The sequence below is a fragment of the Garra rufa genome, chromosome 23 (assembly GCF_049309525.1).
Source record: "Garra rufa chromosome 23, GarRuf1.0, whole genome shotgun sequence".
NCBI classification, from domain to species: Eukaryota; Metazoa; Chordata; class Actinopteri; order Cypriniformes; family Cyprinidae; genus Garra; species Garra rufa.
Genome location: NC_133383.1, coordinates 35,867,479 through 35,893,469, shown reverse-complemented (window position 1 = coordinate 35,893,469; position 25,991 = coordinate 35,867,479). Strand labels below are relative to the sequence as shown.

Below are 25,991 nucleotides of genomic sequence, written 5' to 3'. Positions count from 1 at the left end.
AAAGACCATATGGCAATACCTTGGCATTTGCTTTCTTCTGGAAATTGACGACTATGCCCCAACCAAAATCTAGATCTTCCTTCTTCACCTGGATAGGAAAAACACAAACAGCACTTAGCGTTTTCAATGGCTCAACAAGCAAAAAGTCAGTGAAGGCTACACCTTTTAATAAAAGTTGCTAGTTTAAAGTGGACAAAAATGCCGTTGAACATTTACCCTGACCAATCTGCCCGGCTGCAGGAAGGCTAGGCAGTATCTAGGTTTGTGAATAAATTCCTCAATTTCTTTGCCCAGTTTGGCCAGCTGCTGACGGATCTTGTAGTAGGTCACCACGCTCTCTTCATTGGGGATTCGTATTGCATTGTACTCCTCCTCCAGCTTTTTCATCTCTGTGGGAATCATAGAAACAGAAATTAAGACAGGAATGATAAAAATAACATTCAAGTAGTTTCCGAGCTCTGACAACCCAACTTCTGTATAAGCCAGTTAACCGCTGTATTCCTTTAAGGCTTAGTCCACCCAAAAGCAAAATTAGCCCATTACGTACTCACCCTCCTGGCATCATAGGTGTATATGACTTCCTTCTTTCAGACAAATCCAATCAGAGTTATATTAAAGAAGTTCACTTCCAGAACAAAATTCTAAAGATAATTTAATCACCCCAGATGTTCATATCTTTCTTTCAGTTGATAAGAAATTATGTTTTTTGTCGAAAACATTTCAGGATTTCTCTCCATATAGTGGACTTCCATGGTGCCGGCAAGTTTGGGTGAGTAAATTACCTGTAAAATTTGATTCTGAAAGTGAATAGAAAAATCATCCTAGCATTTCCAAGCTTTGGAATTGCATGGGTGTGTGTTTCTCTTCATCAGTTCAAAACAAGACCAATAAAGTGCATTCATCCATTATAAAAAGTGCCTCACACAGCTCCAGGGAGTGAATAAAGGCCTAAAGTAGCGAATATCCATATTTCAAGTGTAATAATCACTTTAATCTAGCTTGCGCCAAGGGTTCTCAGGTTTTCACAACAAAACCTGCCTAATTGCTACTGAAAAACAGGCCAATCAAGTTGAGGAGAATCCTGTGTTTGGGGAGGTGAAACACATTTATGGTGGTTTTTTTGGTGGAGTTCCCCTGGTAAAAATTCACATTCCAGGGGATAAATATCACATTTTTGGGGGTTCACTTCAACCCGTGGACAGGAAAAACGACCAGTGGCAAAAGTGTTAAAGTAAATAAACTAATAAAGAAATAAACTGCCCGAAAACTTGCAGACTTGGCAACACTGTTGTACACTGGAAACCGCTCTGGGCAGATGACATATGGCGCTGATTAGAAGTGACATACACGAACGCACCGTGGAGAGAGTTAAAAACACAGCACCGCTCATGAATTAGAAGTACAAAACTAGGATTTGTAAAGAAAAATGTCTGAGGATTTTGATATAATCCAGACTGGTTTTCACCTCTGCGGCTTCCATGTACGACCAGTCGGCTCAGGCTAGATTAAAGTGATTGCATTTTAAATATGTATAGATTCGTTACAGGATTCGCTTTTTTATTATGGATGGACGCACTTTTGCACTATTGGACTTGTTTTGGACTAATGAAGAGATACACCCACCCATGCCATTCTAAAGCTTGGAAGTGCAAGGATAATTTTTTTATAACTCCGATTGGATTTGTCTGAAAGAAGGAAGTCATATTCACCTAGGACGTCTGGAAGGTGAGTAAATAATAGGCTCATTTTCATTTTTGGGTGAACTCTCTCTTAATTCACCCAAAAATGAAACCTGTCATCATTCACTCACCCTCATGTCGTTCCAAACCTGTACGCGTTTCTTTCTTATGTAACAAAAGATGATATTTAGGTTTTTCTAAATATCTTCATTTTTGTTTAACATAAAGAAACTCAAAGGTGAATAAATGCTTACAAAATTTTAACTATGGTAAACATTTCTTTAAATCACATTAGTTCTTACTATCTACAACGCCAGGCACGGCTCTATAGTGCTGGAACTGGTAGAAGGATTTCTCCAGCATGTACTCCGGGTTGATCTCCTCCACACGCAGTAGATTGAGCACCATGTTGTAGGTCAGGTGGAACGCACTGTTCAGAGGATCCGCTGAACCCTACAAGAATAAAAGAAGCTACTGAATAAATCATGAATATGACATAAATCCAACATAATTCGCTGACACCCATATGGTGAGAGGAAAATGAGGAAAAACGGTTCCGTGCAACAATAGGGATGGGTGATGCATTTAACCATTTGACAATATTTATCTTCAAAAGCACATATTTGTTCTAAAAATAGCTTAGGTGTTTTCTTCCTCAGAAAAAAACAAAAACTATTTCACCCAAAAAACTGTTTTTTCACTGTACTGTAATAGTTTTTCAAATTTCACTGTACCCTAACTGTCATGAACTGGAATACAAAGAGTACACGCAGAGCTAGACAAGATGGGCATTTGAGGTTAAAATTTTTTTCAGAAAAAGACAGATGGTTTCGCTAGATAAGACCCTTCTTCCTCGGCTGGGATCATTTAGAGCCCTTTGAAGCTACAATTAAACTGCATTTTGGAAGTTTAAACTCGTGGGCACCATCGAAGTCCACTATATGGAGAGAAATACTGAAATGTTTAATTTAAAAAGCAATTCCTTATCGGCTAAAGAAAGAAAGACATGAACATCTTGGATGACAAGGGGGTAAGTAAATTATCGGTACATTTTTGTTCTGAAAGCAAACTTCTCCTTTAATATTTAATAATCACCTGATTGACAATTACAATGTTTAAAATAAAGATCTTGTGTTACCAAGGCAAACATCTCTCAAATTCCACAACACAAACAGAAAAACAAAATAAAACTACTCAACCACTAAAACTATTTTTTAGCAAGCGTAACCATCTACTGACCACAGGAAGAATAAGAAAACCACACAGCTCTGTCTATTAATCAACAGGTTTTGCAACACAGAGAATAACTCGAAGAAGAAAACTGAGAAGGCACTACTGGCATGCCAGTCGATTTATTTTAATAACATGGCTTTCCTAGCACTCTCTCGGAAACTTTACAGCAGAACCATGATGGAATACAATTCAAATTCAATCAGGAAGGCATTGAGCAATACTTCAGAGGGGGGAAATCGGGAGTCCGCAGAGACGAGTCCTGGTAGGCAGGAGTGTGAGACCGAGATTGCTTATGGACCTCATGTTAAAGAGTGTATTAATGAATAGGACAGCCCCTTACAGAGGGTGCCAAGGCTTAGAGGGGGGATAAAGGGTTTAGGATCAGAGAGTTTTTGCGTCAGCATGTTGGCCGTCACCTGAACAAAACGTGTGAAGAACTGCTTAAACGAACAGTAAACCCAAAAATGTTAAATTTTTTCATTACTCACTCACCCTCATGTTGCTCCAAAAACGTAAAACCTTCGTTCATCTTCAGAACTCAAATTAGGATATTTTTCAACATGCATTCAACAATTCCTTCTCTTCTGTGTCAGTCGATTTTGAGTATGAACAAAGGTCTTACGGGTTTGGAACGACAAATGAGAGTAATTAATGAAGGTGAACTATCCTATTATCCTTTATAAACAAGTCATCATGTTCAATTTGGAGTGTTACCTTCAGTAACTGTTTGCCCACCGCAGGGCTCATCTTCTCATCGACCATGAAAATCACTATTCCTCTCTCGTCCATTCCTCTTCGGCCGGCACGTCCTGACATCTGGATGTACTCTCCAGAGGTAATCTAAGGGTGGGAGTAAAAAAAATAAAATAAAATGTCTTTTTAATAGATCAACAAAAACTGCAAAAACATGTTAACTGGTCAAAGATACTTTACTATATACAGTTTTGTTTTTATTTAACAGTATTTTATGCATAAATATTTTAAGAAAGTAACTATTTTAATTTCTTGTTAAATGTATTTAAATTCTTTCCCCCTATATTTTTTTTTAATATTTTTTGAAGATGTGCCTTGACTGCATTTATTTGATCAAAAATACAGTAAAAGAGTAGTAGTGAAATATAATTGAAAGACGAATTATAATTAAAAGACAAAAAAGTGTTTAAGCATAAAAAAAAAAAAATGTAATACTGCTTTAAATTGTTGTTTTTCCAAAAACATATTCAAAAGTTTTGTTTTTCTGAGCATAAAATAAATACATTTTTTCCTAATTTACAGAAGACACCCACTAAAATGTCATTCAGTGTAACAGTCTTGTCAGGCATATTTACAACAAAAATCAATTTATGACATTAAAAGATGAATTCCTTTCACCCCAAATACTAATTAGTTGTAATTCAATATTTTACAAATTTGCCACTATCCCAGGTTTTCGCAATTTGTCATTACAAATTACTCATTTAAAACACAATAAAATTTGATATGCTCCCTTATTATTTTACATATTTTAATAATGTACAAGTCAGAATAAGCATGTTGTTTGAATTTTTACATAAATATTAAGTTACACTGAAAGACAAAGTAACATTATTTCAACCAAATTTGGACATTTTATTCTCCAAAAACTTATTTGAAACCTTAAAAGTAGACACTTTTCTTCCATTTAACGTGCTTTCTATGGACATAAAATCACTTTTGATGTGGACATTTTAACGTCTTTGACCCAATTACAAGTTTTCTAGTCTTCAGTGTCAAATGATTCTTCAGAAATCATTCTAAGAAGTTATAATTGTTAAAAACAGTTGTGCTGCTTTTGTTGTCTCATTGATATAAAGTTCAGTAGAAAGGCATATATTTGAACTAGAATTTTTTCTGTAACATTACAAATGCCTTTGCTGTCACTTTTGATCAATTTCATACATCCTTTTTCTTTTTTAAATCTTACTGACCCTAAACTTTTGTACATCAGTGTATACATCATATTCTACATTTCTCTCCATTGATTTTCATGCTTTCCATCGATCAGGAAGTTGGGCGCTCCGTTGACATGCATAATGGTGGTAAAATCACCACAAGATGTGGTTGTTAATAGATTTTGCTCTGGGGAAACATCTGCAGTTGCCCAAACGATAAGGTTTCCATCTGAATGTTCCTTACTGGTACGGCCCTGATAAATCACAATCTGGCACAAGCCTCAAACAATGTAACATATCAGCCCATTCGTTCTGCAAATATTGTTTTTGCCTGATAACCCCTCCTAACGTTCCTCCACAACATTACAGCAACCCGCCGCTGACCCCAGATCAGTTTTAACTTCTATTAACTGCTAAACGTCCCAGAGAGGGGTTCGGTGCCTGCGACCGGTGAGCCAAAACCTTGAGTGTGCGTTTTCTGGCAGACTCATGGATACCAGATGTTCCTTACAAAACGTTTTAGATGGCAGCTTCCATCGCTCACTCGCTCTCTGCCGAAGTATAAAAGCCAAGGGCCTCTTTTATTCACAACAGCTTGAGTCACTGCCTCAAACTCACGCAAACAATACGTGGCAGCTTGGACGGCACTGTTGCTCGACCCTGTGTCCTCTCTGTGCAACAGTGGATGAAGAGGCAAGGAAATGCATTTGGAAATTTGATTAGTGATCACTATGAGAAGCAGGATGGAGGATAGCGTTTGCGATTTACCCAGCGGAAGTCTTTGCCGTCAAATTTGCGTGCACTGGTGAAGAGCACGGTCCTCGCAGGCATGTTGATTCCCATGGCAAATGTCTCTGTAGCAAACAAGGCCTAGAGAACGACAAAGAGAAAGATGTTACACCAAGCCATTACAAAAGCATGCAAGCTATTATGAAAATTTTGACTGAGATACTAGTGAGGTGCCTTAAAGGGATAGTTCACCCAAAAATGAAAATTACCCACCCTTGTGTCATTCCCAACCTCTAAGACCTTTATTCATCTTAGGATAAAAAAATATATATATTTTTTTTAAATCCGAGAGCTTTCTGACCCTGCATAGACAGCAACACAACTGAAACATTCAAGGCCCAGAAAAGTAGTAATGACATTGTTAAAATAGTTCATGTGACATCTGCGGATCAACCATAATTTTATGAAGCTAAGAAGCATGTGTCAGGCTACACTTGTGAATGCATGTCGAAGATGGATACAGAAGTGAAAAAAATTGTAGATTGTTTTCTTGTTTTCTGTGAACAAAAATTATTCTCATAGCTTCATAACATTATGAAATCACATGGACTATTTTAATGATGTTCTTACTACATTTCTAGGCCTTGAAAGAGTCAGTTGCATTGCTGTCTATGCAGGGTCAGAAAGCCCGTTCAGGAGTTTTAAGCAGTTTACTAAAAGTGGCTCTGCCCCTTTCAAACATATTGGCATCTCTTTTAAACGATGAGTCGAAATTAACTTTATTGTAATAATTATTGATATTCACTCTTCAGAGAATATTTCTGCACTGGTTTGGTTCCGATTGGGTGAAAAACCTAGGACTAGCCTGCAAAAGTGTTTTTTTTTTTTTTATTTATTTTTTTTATTTGAGCCTGTGACTGACGGTTTAGGAGTTAAGAGTGATTTCATACTTTTGATCGCTGTAGCGCCCCCGTCATTCTGATTGGGGCGAGCCTTGACGAAGTTGTCAGCCATGTGAGTACTACTAATTCTTCCAAGTTTTAAGTCTCTACGGTCTGCACGATTAGTTTTACATGGAGATCGCTGATCTTTGGCCATTCTAACAATTACAATAGGGTTTCAGCACTACACGTTTGAACCTCTAAAAAGAAAACTGAACCAAACCAAACAAAGCAAAACCAACCAAAACAAAAAAGTTTGTCAATTGTGAATGACTCAATGTTCAGTGAAGGCAAAAGTGTTTATCCAACATTACGCAAAGATGCTTCCAGTCATTTGAGGGTTGCCTGAAGTGTCTCACCTTTATCAGCCCCTCAGAGAACAGGATCTCAATGGTCTCTTTCAGGATCGGGAGGAGACCGCCATGATGAATTCCAATTCCTCTCTTCAGTAACGGCAGAACATGCTCAACCTGTTGAGAAACGATTCCAATTAAAGGATAACTATTGCCAAATGCAACCTGGGCTGTTCTTTTTCCTGTAAACGAGACAAACTTGTATCTAAAAGCATAATTACGACAAACGTGCCGTTTTTGAGATTGACCGTGATTTAGTTTTGTGGTCAATGGCCGGTGAATGGGAATACTAGGGGCATAAATTTGAGTGCATCAAAATCAATATTTTTACAACACTAAGGCGGCTCGACACACCATGAAACTTTGCTCGAAGTATCGCCTGGGTCTCTACACATGAACTCGAGCATTGAGAACATTGTTCGTGTACACACAGTTTACTAAAAAGAAAGGTTTTGAACAACTCACTTTCACTGTTTGAGTTTCCGCTCGCGGCCGTCTTGCCAGTCAAGAAGTGTCGATCTCCGAATGCGAGGATGGATAGCTCCTAAAGCATATTTCCATATAAATGCAGGGCTAATTCGTTGTTTTGTCGCAAGTGAAAAACAATATTAACCTTCTAGTTGTAAAAAGAGCCTCATATGCTCGAGTTCATGTGTAGAGACCCAGGCGATACTTCGAGCAAAGTTTCATGGTGTGTCGAGCCTTCTTAGTGTTGTAAAAATATCGATTTTGATGCGCTCAAAGTTATGCCCTTAGTATTCCCATTCACCGGCCATTGACTACAAAACGAAATCACGGTCAATCTCAAAAACGGCTCTTTGTCGTAATTATGCTTTTAGATATATGTTTGTCTCGTTTACAGTAAAAAAAACAGCCCAGGTTGCATTTTGGCAATAGTTATCCTTTAAACACACACGGCTTCAGGACTCTTCCAGGTCATGCTCTGTCACGTTATTACTGTGCTTAATCACAGCTCAGTCAGATTAGCATAGTGTAGCTAATTGAGACCAGCTTACAGCCCTATTAACACCAAGACCTGAATTTTTCAAGGCATGAACAAAAAGTACATTTTCAAGGAATGGGTCACCTAAAAATGAAAAGCCAGTCTCTGTTTACTCACCCTTACTTGCATGGAAAACAAAGTCTGCGCTGATCTCTAAAATACAGCTATGTTTGTATCCCTAAAACAATGCATATTTATTATTACTCACTAAATCCAAAATATTGTACTGTATTTTGTAATAAATACGGATTTAACTTTTTTTTTTTTACAAATTAATAAATTAAAAAAAATGTCAAATAAAACTAATTCTCTGAAAAGTTTAGCATGGTAATGGATATGACAATGTTAATGTATTTGGTCTTGGCAGCATAGATCTGCTACGCTGCTGCTGAATTGCTTGTTGGTTATAGCCGTAGTTGTAGATTTTTGTTGCTGCTGCTGCAAGCAAGTACAGAACTTGCTACTGCCAAAGTACATGGCAATACGGTACTGTGAGTATTTAAGATATACTGCTGTTGCACAAATAGCATAAAATAACCCCTACCAGATCTATACAGGTGGAGCTGGGGAAGGTGGAGGGTTTCAGAGGAATTCTGAAAGCGCATTGCGAAATGCCCAAGTGAATGCTACCAGCCTAGAGTTTCATGGCAAACCTAGGTATTTAAATCATTTTCATATATTATAACTTTTTCAAAAACAACATAGAATACATTAAAGTCTATGATTTTTGTGTCAGGGAAGTGAAAAAACCCTCAAAGGCAAATCTGGGTCAGCAGCATAAGGAGCTCAGAATAAGCTTGCAGAAATATGTCATTGAGAACAAACAGGCAGGGGTCAAGTTGAAGGATGGTCCGTTCCGCATAAAGGCAACATTTACACAAACGGCATATTTGAACTAGTTCTGTAATCACTCATCCTCTAACAGCAGGCGTTCTGATGTAGGATCGGTTTATCTTCACACGGACAGAGCAGTGTCCACGAAGATCATCTGATCTGAGATCAGCACCTCTACTATATGAGAACAAGCCAAACTCTACTGTCCTGCAATGTGGAAATGGATGACAACATTGTTGAGATATAGAAGTGGACGAAATATGGTGTAGGAGTAACTGCAGACAGGAGGACCCGAAGAGAGTGGAAAGTTTTACGAGCCTCTTGAAACCATTTTGGGATTTGCTAAAACACCAAGTCACAAGTTTAACACGTATGGCCCGACTTTACTGTGGTTTCTGTGGCAGACCTTCAATTACTAAAGCAACAAGCTTACAAGACTGAGTGAATATTTTGCTAAAACAGAAAAAAAAAAAAAACTCCTCACAAATTTAGATATATAATGGTAGAGACGTGAACATCTTAAAAGTTTAATGTGGTGCATGTGAGAAACATTTAAGAGTAGTAACGAGATGAAAATAGATTTATTAGCAATTTTGTTCTTGGTGTAATTTACTTCCTCTCCAATTTGACTTTGATGCAATATGGAACTCTTGGATTATTATTGACATTTTATTTTTTATTTTAATACTGTAAGGTTGCTTTGACACAACTTGTATTGTAAAAAGCGCTGTATAAATCTTGACTTGACTACCATTTAATTAAAAAAGTCACCCAAAAATATGGTAAAAAAATATATTTAATTAAATTTATTGTTTAAGTCATTTATTTATTATTTAATCTTGATGTTTTATTAACTATTTTTTAAAGAAAGCATAGGCTGTTGAAGTTTACTTATTTTAAAAACACTGATGGAATGATCGTAAATATAACTAAATATAAATAGCACATAAGTTAAATTAATGCTTCACACTTGTTTACCAATGGTTGTTCTGCAGAGAAAATGCAACTTTGTTGGTCGCATTTGTGTGAGTGAGAGAAATTGTTGTGGTGCGACTCGTTTTCATTTCTTTACAAAACTTTCACCAGCCTAACTACTACCCAGACTTCTGTGAGCTGATACAGTGACAGCTTCGCCCATCTTTAAAACATTAACTAATTAAACTTCATCTTTACATTCTAGCAAATTAAGCTACATAACATATCTAGGCTGTAGGCTATAATAGTTTGTGTAGTTGTCTATAGCTCTATATCAGGGGTTTTCAACTCCAGTCCTCGGGCCTCCCCTGACATAATGTTTTAGATGTTTCCCTATTGAACATGTTAACAAGTTGATGAGATAATGAAGTGATCATTGAATCAATAATGATAAACACCTGCTGTTAACAAACTAAATTACTGAAGGAAATATGAACAATAAAATGTCACATAATACTGTTTCTTTTAATTTACCTCTTGAAATTGCACAGTTTTTTTAGGCTGCTGTAATAATTTTTTCAAAGCTTTTGTATTACAGCAAAGTATAGCCAAAATACTTTAACAGCAGATGAAGTTTGTTATGTGAACTTATGTTTGGATATGGTATATTGTGTTTTGTCTAAGTTAAACATAGTTTAGTGCTCTTAAACAGTGTTGTCCTGATCTATTAATACAAAGAACTAAAAAAAAAAAAAATCTTAAGAACATCAGCACTTTGAATATTGAGAGAGTAGCCTACTTTGATTATGGCTGCATTTATTGTCTTCACTTAATATGACTGAAAAAAAAAGAACCGTGTCGTATTTTTTGTTATTTATACTGTAGATTTTTTTAAAATGCAGTGGTTGCCTCTAATTTTAATGGCTCTACATGTAATAGAGAAATTAAACATCTTGTTCATGTACTCATATTTTCATTCATTCTTGTCCCTTGCTTAAGACGTAAAAGAAATATTTGAAAAAAGGCTTTCAGAAACAGCCCATCTGCTTGTTAAAAACCCTGGCAACAGAATCGGCCATGAAGAATTAAGATCAGTGCATTACTAAAGAGAAATGCCGTGCCAAACTGCTCAATTGACAGTTGTGGTGCTCTTTAATATTCATTTGGTGCTCCTAATTTTTTTTTTTCTTCAGAGAGTTAGGAGCACCAGTGCTACCAAGTAAAAAAAAGTTAATTTCGAGCCCTGGGTGCTGTCAGAATGACAGTCCAAACAGCTGATAAAAACATCACAATAATACACATCACTCCAATCCATCAATATATTTGTTTACAACAGGACTGTTTTCATTTGTAAATAGTGTTTGATCTGTACATATTTCTCTCCTGATTCAGCCAAGACAACTTTTTCACTGAAGACGGCAATATTATGGATAGAGGACTCATTTTAGTCAGAATCAAAGGTTTGAAGTCCAAAACATCTTAATGACTGGAGTGGTATGTATTACTTGTGGATGATGGTGATATTTTTATCAGCTGTTTGGAATCTCATTCTGACGGCACCCATTCACTGCAGAGGATCCATTGGTGAGCAAGTGATGTAATGATACATTTCTCCAAAACTGTTCCCATGTTGAAATCTAATCTACATCTTGTATGGCCAGAGGAAGACTAAAAAAACTGAACTATTCCCTTAAAGTCCATTTGCGCAATCCACAACCAATTTTCTGTTGAAATACTCACCATTCAATGAAGCTAAAAGCCTATGTTGGTAACTTAAATATTAGTAAACTTATTTTATTAGTTGACAGACTTTAATACAACATTGTACAAAAGAATTTACCTGTGGCAGCTTTTTGTCTTCATCAGACAGGCAGTCAGTAGCATTATTGAACACTTCTTCCACCAGTTTCTTCTCATCGTCTGAAGTTGGATAGAGAAATTTGAAAATCAAACATCAGATGTACACTTGAATACTATTCAGTATTCAAAAAATTCAGTTTTGCTTCACAGAAATACATTACATTTTAAAGTATATTAACATAGAAAACTTATTTTAAATAAATGGAACTGATGATAGAAAACATACAAAAAAAAATACAATTAAAATCTGATCCCAAACATTTGAACAGTGTAAGTCAGCTTAAAGATTTCAGAAACAATCACAAATGTAGGTACGTGTGTGCTTTTTACAGCTGCTCAAAGGACTTGAAAACACTACAAAAGAAAGAGATATGTGCACATAGTGGAGGTAGTGTATAGAATGAGAAAAAGAAAATATTGTGCACTAGGGAACGGGAGAGCTGCCATGTTTTCTTGCTCCAAACAGAGTCTAGAAACAATGTGTCATGAAAGATTGGAACATCTCTATTTCTGCCTGCACCATGTGGTGTAGTCGGATCTCAGTAGGCTTAGCGCACTCAAATTCACAACATTACAAAATATAAACTAAATATAGAGTGGCAGTTATCAACTGGCTTTGCTTTAGGATATCAAATGTTGACCCAAAGCAATTCCAAAACTGTCTACAATTGACAAAAAAGGGGTTTAAAATAAATTGAAGTTTATTAAACTTCAAACAAATGTAATGCAATTAAATAAAGGTATTTACAGTCAAGCCTGAAATTATTCATACCCCTAGCAAATTCTGACTTCAAGTTACTTTTATTCAACCAGCAAGTTTTTTTTTATTAGAAATGACACAGACGTCTCCCAGAAGATAAGACAATGTACAAGAGGCATCATTGTGTAAAAAAATAAAATTCAACTTTTATTTACATTTGAACAAAAAGTGGCATGTCCAAAATTATTCATACCCTTCTCCATAATCAATAGAAAAGCCTTTATTGGCTATTACAGCAATCAAACACTTCCTATAATTGCTGACCAGCTTTTTGCATGTCTCCACTGGTATTTTTGCCCATTCATCTTTAGCAATGAGCTCCAACTCTTTCCCAATGAATCAGGGTAATTAGGATGCTTTAGAACAGCTTGCACTATTTGGAATGGTATAGAACTTTGGATTTTCCCATAGACTGTGATAGTTTGCAAAGGGTATGAATAATTTTGGACATGCCACTTTTTGTTCAAATGTAAATAAAAGCTGAGAAATATTTTTTCCACAATGATGCCTCTTGTACATTGTCTTATTATCTTTTGGGAGAAGCCTGTGTCATTTCCAGTAAAAAAAAAAAAAAAAAAAAAAACACTTGCTGGTTTAATAAAAGTAACTTTAAGTCAAAATTTGCCAAGGGTATGAATAATTTTGGGCTTGACTGTAACTTTTAACAACACTAACACATTATTAAACTTAACTACAACCATTAAAAAAATGAGAACACTTTATAATAAGGTTAACATTAGTTAATGTATTAACAGATATTTATTTATTAATCTTTGTTAATGTTAGTTAATAAAAAAGTCACTCATTGTTCATGTTAGTTCACAGCGAATTAACTAATCTTAAAACTTGTCATTTTAATAATGCATTAGTAAATGTTAAAATTAACATTAATAATAAATGCTGCAAAAATATTGTTCATTATTAGCTCATGTTAACTGTTAACTAATAAACCTTATTGTAAAGTCTTAATAAAATTACTTGAAATAAAATTTTAGATAAAATTGGTTTATTTTGAGTTACATTTCTCGTTTTAATTTAGTTTAATTTGATTTACTAAATAAATGAACACTAAATAAAAATGGATATAAAAAAAATACTAAAAATGACAAAACTAAAGTTAAAACGAAAACAGAACAACAATTATTCAAAGTTTTTTTTATTTTTTTATAAATAAAAAATATAGTATCTGAATGATGTCAAACAGATATATTAATTTTCATAATATCTTAAATATTAAAATCTTAAAGCATTAGTTCACTTCCAGAACAAAAATGAACAGATAATTAGCTCACCCCCTTGTCATCCAAAATGTTCACATCTTTCTTTCTTTAGTAAAGAAATTATGTTTTTTGAGGAAAAATTTCAGGAATTTTCACCATATAGTTTGAACTTCCAAAAAGCACTTTAAAATGCAGCTTCTAAATGATCTCAGCCGAGGAATACGGGTCTTATCTAGCTAAGCGATCAGCTATTTTCTAAAAAAAATATATATATAAAATAATAATAGAATTTATACACTTTTTATAAAATACAGAGCACAGAGTACGCATGTGCATCGTAGAGCTAGACAAGACAAGCATTTGTGGTTAAAAAGTATATAATTGTCTATTTATTTATTTTTTAGAAAATAACCAATCGTTTTACTAGATAAAACCCTTCTTCCTCAGCTGGGATCATGCAGAGCCCTTTGAAGCTGCATTTAAACTGCATTTTGGAAGTTCAAACTCACGGGCACCATAGAAATCCACTATATGGAAAAATTTCCTGAAATGTTTTCCTCAAAAAACAATTTCTTTATGACTGAAAAAAGAAAGACATAAACATCTTGGATGACAAGGAAGTGAGTAAATTATCTGTAATTTTGTTCTGGAAGTGAACTAATGCTTTAAGGTAATGCAGCCCTTTAATATCAGGTCAGTTGTACCACCTTGATATTTTTTTTACTTCCTCTTCCTCCCAGGGTTATTTAGCCATTTATGCATGTTTATATGTTAGGTGTGTTTTATTGTTTGCATTTAGCCAAACCAATAGAGAGACAACTGCATGTATCTGACTATCCCAACATGGCCACAGCATTACTTAAGACCACAATATCTCTGCAGCGGTCACTGCTTAAGCAACTCCTCAAAAGATCAGAAAACCAACCCCACTTGTGCATGCTGGAAATGATGAAAAAGTTCTGGAAACCCTCTATAAAATCACACTTGAGCTGGAAAGCTCCTATGATGACATCTGTTCTGACAGAGCCAATGAAAACAGTCTCCCCACCTCAAGCAAGACTCGGAAAACAGTAACAGCTGCGTGGATGACTGCTAGCGTGGTCCGAAGTGCTCACCCGTACACCATCAAAGGCCAAAGGCTTAAAAGTCTTAAGTGCACGCTATTTCTCAACCAAAACATGTTTGAAAATCTACAACAATGCAATGCTTCTGTGTGCACCACATCAGTCACTTTAAAAACTAAATCTAATTACATCGTGCAAATCAAAGCTAGGGGAACCAGTGACACTTTTTGAAGACTGTTAAAAGTCGTGCGAGAACAGAAGGGAACGCTAAGCTTGACACGTCAATAGACTTCGATTCTGAAGGGCTACGTTCGTGCGTTTGGCTCTGTAACACATTCTGTTTGAAAACAGATGAATATTTGATAAAGAACTCCAGGCAACTGTTTCAGATCTGAAAAATTCTCCAAAAACAGCCTGAAGCTGAGCTCATTTCTTTTTCCTGACGTTTTTTGGCCATGATTTTGTATTTTTTTTTTTTTATATCTTTTTAATTAATTGGAGAGATAAATCCTCATTGCTCCCATATTTGAGCAATAAGAGTGAGATAAACCTTCTAGTTCAAGCACGAAAAATAAGCAAATATTTCTTCAAAGAAGAAAAATGACATTACGCCCCTTTCCAAGGATTAGTTTCACCTAAGAATCAGCTCTTGCAGGCGTAAGTGAAAGATGAGAGATATCTGCTTAAACCCTTAACTCAAGTAAGAACAACAGCAATAGTCTTAGCAAGACGCATCATTAATTATTATAACATTAATACCTGTGTTGAAATCCAGTTTGGCCACCTGCAGTGCGTAGGCCTCGCATTCTTTCTTACTGAAGCTAAAGATGATCACCGGCTGGAAGTTCCTTTCCATGATCATCTTCACAATCTTAAAGACATTGGATGGACCTAAGAGATAAAACAAACCAAGAAAATAACAGAAGAAAAGTTTTAATACAGTATTTAGCATGTTCACAACATCTACATTACACTTAGGGTGTGTTCACACTCCATTTGGTCCAGACCAAAAAGGAAAATGATACATTTGGTCCTGGTCCGCTTTGCGTTCACACTGGCATTTTTGACAGCAAACCTAAAGATACCGTACCTAAAGGCATAGGGATACGAAGTATTTTGAAGTATACAAGTACACAAGCCAAAAATAAGATCCAGAACACAAAGATATTTGAAGATATTTTTGATGAAATCCGAGAGCTTTCTGACCCTGCATAGACAGCAAAGCAACTAACATGTGATACTCTTATCCTTATTTTTGTTTTTGTGCACAAGTAGTATTCTTGTAGCTTCATAACATTATGGTTGAACCACTGATGTCACATGGACTATTTTAACGATGTCCTTACTACCTTTCTGGGCCTTAAAAATTGTCAGTTGCTTTGCTGTCTGTGCAGGGTCAGAAAGCTCTTGGATTTCATCAAAAATATCTTAATTTGTGTTCTGTTGAACAAAGGTCTTACGGTTGAATCCACAATTGTAGATATGCTTGACAAGCAAAATCTTGTAACAGGAAGTTAAATTTAATTTGAATCTACCTCAACATCAGCATTAGCTCAAAATCCAGTGATAGAAAGTTCAAATTGAATTAAGCTGAACTTCAGCTTGACTGAAATAAGAATTATGCTCAGATCATCAAATTTAGCCGCTTTTCCACTATCGGGCCGAACCGTTCTCAATGCGTAACCGTTCTGTTCCGTGCCGATTCGGGCCAGTCGGCACGGATACGGTTTGATTTTCCACTGCGGTGCAGATAACGGAACTATTTGGAATGTAGATACAAATGCGTCGGTCGTTGCCTTGGTAATGCAAGAGTAGGCAGCCCCGCTTCTACTGTTATTGTCCTTTTGGACGCGATATGTATGTTTGAGTTTTTTTATTTGTTCCCGGCACTGTTTTGAACTTTTCTTAATGCCCTTCTCTGCAAGACACTGCGCTATAATTAAAAAAAACATTTTCGTTTCTCTTTGCACCCTCCAGCTGTTGTTGAATTTTTCTTTCTGCCCAAATATCAATATTAGAGCAAATGTTTCATCCACAGACCAAAGTGTCTCAGCCATTTGTATTTATATTTACCGTATCTGCTTACTGCGCACCCGCTTAGCCATAGAGAAACTGGTAGCCAGGCAACAGAGTGGCGACGCCATGCAAACGCATTTTATCAGCCCAGTTCAGCACGGTTGTCTAACCGTGCCGAGAATTCCGGGCCGAGAACGGTTTGTAATCGTTCCGTGCCGTACCAGGCTCAGGTGGAAACACAACTGGAACTGTACCCGACCGTTCTAAGAACGGTTCGGCCCGATAGTGGAAAAGCGGCTTTTGTTGTAAGTTTAGATTAAGTTTGGGATCAACGTTTCAGGCTGTTTTGTGCTTTATTTTAGAACAAAAGGTCAACAACGATCCGTCTCAGCTCAGTATACGTGGCCGGCTCACACAGAAATGGACATTAATATTTGGTGTAAACAGTGCCATATTGATGACTCAGATCAGTCAATATGCAGGATTCACAACAAATCAATGGGAGTCCATCTGAGGTTAACCATTTATCTAAACTAGTGACGGAATTGAGGGTTTCAGGCCCTTCACTGCACAATCTTACAGAACTTAACCTTAAAATTAAAATGGAACAGTTTACAACCCACTGCACTTGTACAATCTGATATTATTTCCATGTTAAACAGTATTAAACTAAAACAAAAGCTTTTTTCCTAGAATAAAAATTTCCTGATAACCTACTCACCCCTATGTCATCCAAGAAAAGAAATCAACGTTTTTTTTGAGGAAAACATTCCAGGATTTCTCCATTTAGTGGACTTCAATTGTGATCAATGGGTTGAAATTTCAAATCACTTTTTTAATGCAGCTTCAAAGGGCTCTACATGATCCCCGACGATGAATAAAGCTCTTATCTAGTGAAACAGACAGTTATTTTCCAAAAAAAATTTTAATTAATATACTTTAACCACAAATGCTCATCTTGTTCGACCTCACTTATTACTCATCACGCACATGCAACATAGGTGGTGTAACTGAACCAGTGTTTAAAAGCGGATGTGCAAAGAAAGTCAAACTACCATTACAAAAAAACAGGTAAAACAACGATGTCGGACGATTTTGAAGTTGGAAGAGAAAATGAGATCAAGTTTTCCTCCCTACCCTACCTTTATGAACTGGAGTACACAGAAGATCTAACCGCATGTAACTTTTCCAACATGATTACATAACGCGTGAAAACACATTTTTTTTTTCTTTAAAAAAACCCTTTTAAGCTGCATTGAAACCCCGTTGATCCCCATTGAAGTCCATTATATGAAGACAAATCTTGAAATGTTTTCCTCAACATGAAAAAAGAAAGTCATGAACATCTTGGATGACATGGGGGTGAGTAAATTATCAGGAAATGTGTATTCTGGAAATGAACTAATCTTAATTTTATCCACCAGATGCTAGAAAAGTGCAACCTTTTTCCTTGGAACAAAAAACACTTTATTTCGATTTCATGTTAACTGTAGAATACTAACCTTTGGTTCCACCCTTTCTGCCTTTGGGGTCCCATTTGCCTCCAACGTTTCCTCCTGTGTCCCCCGCGTCCCTCAGGACCTGCATTGCTGTGTTAAAATTGTCTTCCCTGAACTCTCCCTGACAAGAAACACCATGAAAATATGATTACATAACTTCAATGATACTGGGAATATTTTCTTAAACTTGATCATCTTTTTGCGTGGTTGTGGCTGGGAAGTTATGCAACACACACTCTCACACAGATATTCCGGCGTTCAGAATCTGTGTTCAATTACATCTAGACGTGCCACTTTCAAACGACAGCCTCAAAACTACACCCATGACAGATAATTGAACACAGATTCCATTCCACAACACAGAGTGGCACACACCCGAGATCATTTGGGTGTGTTTACAGGGATAATTCACCCAAAAATTAACATTTAAAGCCATCCTAGGCGTATATGACTTTCTTCTTTCAGACGAATACAATTAAGAGTTATATTTAAAAATGTCCTGGCTCTTCCAAGCTTTATAATGGAAGTGAATGGGTGTTGAGATTTTGAAGTCTAATAAAGTGCATCCATCCACCATAAAAAGTACTTCACATGGCTCCAGGACGTTAATAAAGGCCTTCTTAAACAAATCGATGTGTTTGCGTAAGACAAATATCCATACTTAAAGCTTGAGAAAATGTAATCTCTAGCTTCCGCTAGAGATTGCAGTTTATAAAGTTTTAAATATGCATATTATTCTTACACAAACTTATTCATTCTCTTCAGAATACCTTTATTAACCCTCTGGAGCCGTGTGGAGCACTTTCTATGATGGATGGACGCACTTTATTGGACTTCAAAATCTCAACATCCATTCACTGCCATTATAAAGCTTGGAAGAGCCAGAACATTTTTTTTAATATAACTCCGATTGCATTTTTCTGAAAGAAGAAAGTCATATATACCCAGGATGTCATAAAGGGGGAGCAAATTTGAATTTTTGGGTGAACCATCCCTTTAACCTTCATCTCTGAAGCCATCTCTGCAGCTATCCAAAGTATTCTGCTACTTACATTCTCATCCACAACAAGGTGGAGTCCATCGCCCCCTGCTGGAAAGACATAGTGCTGCAGTGGAGTGGGGCGGTAGTCTGTGTACACCACGTGGCAGGGCTGCAAGTAAACACAAGCAGTTCACAATTGTCCTGGAGGAATTATGAATGCATTAGAGCTGTGACATAAGATGTTCATTTGAACACTGGGATGTTTTGGCTGCTAGGGTGTTGACAGTTGCTAAGGTATTCTGAGCATTTGAGAAGGCATTCTAGGCTACTTTTACGCGGCTGCTAAAGTGTGGCAGAGAGTGGTTAATAGGGCGATGATCCACCTGTTTGTGAAGATGACAAATCCACTCAGCGAACTGTCGAGCGTTGGGAATGGTGGCTGACAGGAAGACATGATGCACATTGTCTGGCAGTAGGATGATGGTTTCCTCCCAGACCACGCCACGCTCTGTAGGTCATGTGATCCAGGGAAAAAAAACTCAATGACAGCAAACACATATAAACTAGTATGCACATAATACTGGCCACGTACACACTGTAAAGTTCAGGAGTGTCAACTGCATTTATATACACTGCTGCTCAAATGTTTGGGATCAATAAGGTTTTTAAAGAAATTTCTTATGCTCATTACGGCTGCATTTATTTGATCAAAATACAGAAAAAACTTTTTCTATGTGACTATTTTAAAATGTAATTTATTCCAGTGATACAAAGCAATTTTCAGCATCATTATTCCAGTCTTCAGTGTCACATGATCCTTCAGAAATCATTATAACATGCTGATTTATCATTAATGTTGAAAACCGTTGTGCTGCTTAATATATTTTTTGGAACCTGTGATACCTTTTCTCAGGATTATTTGATCAATAAAAGGTTCAGAAGAACAGCATTTATTTCAAATAGAAACAATATACACTACTGTTCAAAAGTGTGGGGTCAGTACATTTTTATCCTTTTTTTTTTAATTAATACTTTTATTCACCAAGAATGTGTTTAATTAATAAAAAAGTGATAGCATAGATTTACATTGTTAGAAAAGATTTATATTTTGAATAAATGCTGTTCTTTTTGACTAGTTATTCATCAAAGAATCCTGAAAAACAAGAATCACAGGTTCCAAAAAATACTTGGCAGCATAACTCTTTCCAACATTGATACTTCTAATAATAAATCAGCATATTAGAATGATTTCTGAAGGATCATGTGACACTTAAGACTGGAGTAACAGCTGATGAAAATTCAGCTTTGCATCACAGGAATAAATTATATTTTAACGTATATTAAAATAAAAACCATTAGTTTATATTGTAATAACATTTTGCAATATTCAATTTTTTCAGTATTTTTGATCAAATAAAAGCAGCCATGATCAGCACAAGAGACTTAAAAAAAACATTACAATTCTTACTGATCCCAAACTTTTGAGCAGCAGTATATGTGACCCTGGTCCAAAACCAGTCATTAGGGTAAAGCTTTCCATTGATTCATGGTTTGTTAATATAGGACAATATTACAGGTATCATGAGATACAACTATTTGAAAATCTGCAATCTGAGGATGCTATAAAAATTTTTTTAAGTCAAAATATTGAGAACATTCACCTTTTGTGCAAATGAACTTCTTAGCAATGCATATTACTAATCAAAAATTAAGTTTTAATATACTTATGGTAAGAAATTTACAAAATATCTTCATGGAACATTAACTTTACATAATATACTAATTATTTTTGGCACAAAAGATCAATCATTTTGATCCATTACAATGTATTTTGGGCTATTGCTACAAATATACCCGTGCTACTTAATACTGGTTTTGTGGTCCAGGGACATATATGGGAGTGAACCCCCATCACAGTTTTCTGTGTATACAGAACTCACTCTTAAAATTGTGATGATTGACTAAGACTTGTGTTTTCAATGTTTGGTACTCACTATTTTTGACTAGCGTAATATTACGGTGACCAAAAACAAAAATGTTGGGAGATTTCAACTCAACCACCGTTGACAAAGCCATTATTATGTTTTGTTTGTGTTTGGAAGGCTACTTGGCAAAGCATTATCTTGAAGGGTTGCCATGTCCACTTATTATAAGTAAAAATTATTAAAGGATTAGTTCATTCCAGAATAAAACTTTCCTGATCAATTACAAGATGTTCACGTCTTTCTTTCTTCGGTGGAAAAGAAATTAGGAAAACATTCCAGGATTTTTCTCAATATAGTGGACTTCAATGGGGATCAACGGGTTGAAGGTCCAAATAGCAGTTAGTTTTTCGTCTGTGTACTTCAGTTTAAAAAGGTAGGGTAGGGCGAAAATCACTGTTTCATGTTCACCTCCAACTTCAAAATCATCCAACATTGTTTTTTTCTATGGCTGGGATCATATAGAGCCCTTTAAAGCAGCATTCAAACTGCAATTTGGACCTTCAACCCATTGGCTCCCATTGAAGTCAACTATATAGAACAAAATCTTGAAATGTTTTTCTCAAAAACCTTAATTTTTTTTCAACTGCAGAAAAAAAAAAGTCATGAACATAAAAGGAAGTTTTTATTCTGGAAGCAAATTAATCCTATAAGCTTCTTTGGGATCAAAGTGATCCAGTTTATATTGTTAATAAAGTAGGTAGGTTGCAATATTTTGATAGGTGACAATTTCCAAGATGTTGCATTGCCATTTAAGTTTATTATGGGCTTGCGCTTATTTGCTTTTAGCTAGATCTGGCAACACTAATGAGTCAATCTGTATCTGGTCCATAGTTTGACCATGGTATGTGTAGTAAAACTGTAGTTATACATATGGAAATGAATATGCCAAAAAAAAAACCACATGGTTACTACAGATTTTCTGCAGTAAAACCATGGTTAATTCTCATAAGGGATGGCCAATATTACAGCTAACTTATGAATCTTCTGACGATTAAACATTAAGTACAACCCACCTGAGTCTCTCATGTAATGGATCTCATCAAAGATGACCCACGCCACCTCCCTCATGACTTCTGACCCTCTGTACAGCATGCTCCTCAAAATCTGAAAGCAAACACCACAACAAAACAATAAATAAATAAAGAAGCAGTCGTTGATGTTCCAGTGGATAACGGGCCGCTGTCTCACCTCAGTGGTCATAACCAGGCAGGACGCTGTGGGGTTAATGGTGACATCACCGGTCATCAGACCCACATCCTGGAACTCTTCATACATCTCTCTGTACTTCTGATTGCTCAGAGCTTTGATGGGGCTGGTGAAGATCACTCGCTGCTTTTCTCGGAGAGCCAGAGCAATGGCATACCTGTGAGCAGAAGGAAACACACTTAGATCTAAAAGAACCTATTTTTAAAACTGCACACAAACAATGTTTTAGTTGAAGAGACACTCACTCCGCACAAACGGTCTTCCCTGCTGATGTATGGGCTGACACAAGCACAGACTGGTTGTTATCGATGCACAAAATGGCCTCGCGCTGGAAAGGGTCGAGTATGAAGGGGTACTCCTGCATGAGCAAAGCAAAACATTTTTAAACAAAAGCGGAGCATTGATGCAGTCTGAGAATGTCCAGTGAGGTTTATTAGATTACCTTCGCTGCTTTTCCAACGCGTGGTTTCAGTGGAGTGTACACATCGTCTTCAGGAAGAACAACCTGAGAAAGAAGAGTTTGGTCACAACATGGACATTCAACAGAGCTGGATTTTTATTTTTTTTTATTTCCAATGTTTTTGTGTGTATTTACCTCATGAGTGCAGCCCTCCACTGTCTCCACCGGCTCCACCTTCACTCTAGGCATGAGTTCTGACAGACTGAAGGACAACACAGATGCAAATAATAAGAATTACTACAGGTTAACCAAGAGTGGATTTTGTACAACTAAAATTGGAAAAACTAAAATATCTGTTACTAGCTTAAATGAATTATTAAAATTCAATTGTCATAATAATACTGAGGACGATGAAGAAAATCTTTTAGTAATTGTCAAATATATTAAAACCAATAAAAATGGCAAAAAAATATATGAATTATTGACAGTTCATTTATTATTTTGTATTTTTATATTTAAACATGTTCATGATTTAAAGTTTCTTAAAGTAAAAAAAAAAAAAATAAAAAAATAATAATAATAATAATCAAGCAACTAAAAACAGCATGTTTTAATTGTAAAAGCTTCCTGCAATTACCAAATTATTTAAAATAGTTTACATTACAATAATAATATACAAAAGTTACAATAATGATCAAAATGTTTTGTAAATATTAAACACACATTAAAATAAATAGAAATGGCTTTGATTCAACTACCGACCTTTTTAAATTATATTACCACACTCTTATTATTATATTTTGAGGATCATAAAACTTATATATGGTTTAGTTCAAAAGTTTACATACACCTTGCAGAATATGCAAAATGTTAATGTTAAGATTTCACATAAAAGACATTTACATATAGTCTACAAGAGAAAATAATTGTTGAATTTATAAAAATGACCAAAAGAACAGCCAGTTTCAGTTTTTCCAGAAAAAAAAAATATAATAATAATAATAATAAAGTGTGGTAATATAATTTTAAAAGGTCAGTAGTTGAATCAAAACAATTTTAATTTATTTTAATGTGTTTTATTTATTATTTACAAAACATTTTCATCATTATTGTAACATTTGCAAATTATTATTATTAATGTAAACTATTTGAAATAATTTGGTAGTTGCAGGAAGATTTTACAGTTAAAACATGCTGTTTTTAGTTTACTGCAATGATGATGAAGCTGATGATTATTCTTTTTTATTTATCTATTTTCTTTTTTTACATTAAGAAACCAAAAATTATAAGCATAGTCACATATAAAAATCCAAAACAATAAATGAACTCTGTCGATAATTCATAAAACAGACATTTTTATTTGTTTTATTATATAATTGACAATTACTAAAACATTTTCGTTATTGTCCTCATTATTATGGCAAAGGTTTACATGCACTTGATTCTTAATACAACATTGTTACCTGAATGATTCACAGCTGTGGTGTTGTTTTTAGTGATAGTTATTCAAAAGACCCTTGTTTGCCCTGAACACTTAAATTTGCCTGCTGTCCTTCAGACTTTTTTTTTTATTTAATACCACCCTTCAGAAGCCAAAATAAGTTACATTTACCCTGATCTTCAAATTCAAAAAGTTTTAATTTTTTTTTTCAAGTTTTTCATTTTTCTAAATTCAACTATTATTTTTTTTGTGGACTATAAGTCAATAATTAATAAAAAAAAAATAATAATAATGTGCATTCTGCATGAACCCTCTTATTTTAGTAAAATAATTAACATTTTGCAGATTCTGCAAAGTGTATGTAAACTGTATACACACATACATTTAATAATGAAAAATGTACAATTATGAAAATGTTTTAAGAGTATCAAACAAAATATTTTAAATAACAATGGCTGTTTCAAAAGCTACCAACAAAAAAAGTATATTTCTTTAATAAAATTTTTACCATGCTATTGTAGTTATGTTTTAGTTAGCAAAAAAACACCATTAATTTAAGTCAATAACTGGCAGTTTCAAAAAGCAACTATTGGTGCCGATTACTCCGTAAAACTTTATATTGATCCACCTGTACAAGCACACCAATAGGTTTTTTTCAGACATTCCTTAAAAGCAATACATAAAACTTACTTGATCTCCTCAGCTGACACGGTTTCCAGCTTCTGTCTTTTCCCAAGCACCATCTCATCTGGTCCATCGTTGTCAGCATCTCTTTTGCGCACAGCTGGTGAATCGCTCTGCTGTTTCCCGGCTTTATCAGGAGTTTTCCTATTCGATAGAAGGAGAACAAACAAAGATTCACTCAAGAGCCACACAATGCTCACGTGAACGTTTCTAATCCAACATAAGGTGGTTGATAGAATATTCTAGGTGGTCTCCAGGGCATTGCTAAGCATTTTCTAGGGCAGGAGTTCTCAAACATGCCTTGGAGGACCCCCGGCCCTACACATATTTTATGTCTCCCTCATTTTCAACTCATCAGCTCGTTAGTAGAGACTGCAAGAACTAACTTGGGTCTGTCTGATAAGGGAGACAAGATGTGCAGTGCTGGGGGTACAGGACAGCTTTGAAAACCAATCTAGATAGATAGATAGATAGATAGATAGATAGATAGATAGATAGATAGATAGATAGATAGATAGATAGATAGATAGATAGATAGATAGATAGATAGATAGATAGATAGATAGATAGATAGATAGATTTGAGTTTTCTGACATTTTGAACGGTTTCCGTTTAACATATAAATATATGGAGATTTATTTAGCAAAGAAAGCTCGTTTATCACAGCCAGCACACAAACGTTATTACGTAAAAACGCCGAATTTAAAAATACCAGGCAAGACACCGTCCAAACACAAACTAATGAAAGCTAAATTACAACTCTAAAGGACTGATAAGGTGTAAGTCTAACGTTACCTATTTATATATGAGTGCCCATCACGTGTCTGGCACGACCATAGAAATACGAACAGCATCTTGATATCAGTTCTGCAAAACAATTATTCGTTCTCTTACCCTGGCTCAGCTGCGGACTTTGGGGTGGCTTTTTTGCTAGAACCGGCCTGTTCTTCATCAAACACGCTGAACAAATCGTCTCCAAAAGCGTCCGCCATGACTTCAAACAGACGCAAAACCCACAGTGCGACGCGCAGGCCGCGTGGCGGAAATGACATACGATGCAACGCGTCAAAAGTGTGAAATGAGCAATGATAAAAGACACGCAACAGAAGACTTTTTTAATACTCACTATATAAAAAAAAACATAATTTATAATAATTAAATTAAGTAATTTGACGTAATTTAAGTTTGGAATTGAATACGTTTTATTTAAATACTTCTTAAGTGACAGGTTTTGAGTAATAAACTAACTTTATTGTTGTTATTTGTTATTTTTTTAT

General features: G+C 35.5%; 1 protein-coding gene across 1 annotated transcript in view; it reads right to left on the bottom strand.

Annotated features, from left to right (window-relative positions):
- mtrex (Mtr4 exosome RNA helicase) overlaps positions 1 to 25,723 on the bottom strand; it is a 44,753-nt gene extending 19,030 nt beyond the window's left edge. The window contains exons 1-18 of the mRNA XM_073829049.1: positions 25,609 to 25,723; positions 24,721 to 24,858; positions 22,785 to 22,851; positions 22,632 to 22,694; positions 22,435 to 22,547; positions 22,172 to 22,346; positions 21,997 to 22,087; positions 19,382 to 19,506; positions 19,069 to 19,167; positions 18,020 to 18,137; positions 15,261 to 15,392; positions 11,438 to 11,517; positions 6,852 to 6,962; positions 5,591 to 5,692; positions 3,627 to 3,752; positions 1,982 to 2,132; positions 217 to 389; positions 20 to 88 (exon numbers count right to left, since the gene is read on the bottom strand). Of these exons, the coding sequence (XP_073685150.1) occupies positions 20 to 88; positions 217 to 389; positions 1,982 to 2,132; positions 3,627 to 3,752; positions 5,591 to 5,692; positions 6,852 to 6,962; positions 11,438 to 11,517; positions 15,261 to 15,392; positions 18,020 to 18,137; positions 19,069 to 19,167; positions 19,382 to 19,506; positions 21,997 to 22,087; positions 22,172 to 22,346; positions 22,435 to 22,547; positions 22,632 to 22,694; positions 22,785 to 22,851; positions 24,721 to 24,858; positions 25,609 to 25,706 (2,031 nt within the window). The 5' untranslated portion in view covers positions 25,707 to 25,723. The remainder of the gene's footprint in view (positions 1 to 19; positions 89 to 216; positions 390 to 1,981; positions 2,133 to 3,626; positions 3,753 to 5,590; positions 5,693 to 6,851; positions 6,963 to 11,437; positions 11,518 to 15,260; positions 15,393 to 18,019; positions 18,138 to 19,068; positions 19,168 to 19,381; positions 19,507 to 21,996; positions 22,088 to 22,171; positions 22,347 to 22,434; positions 22,548 to 22,631; positions 22,695 to 22,784; positions 22,852 to 24,720; positions 24,859 to 25,608) is intronic.
- Positions 25,724 to 25,991: the final 268 nt, after the last annotated feature.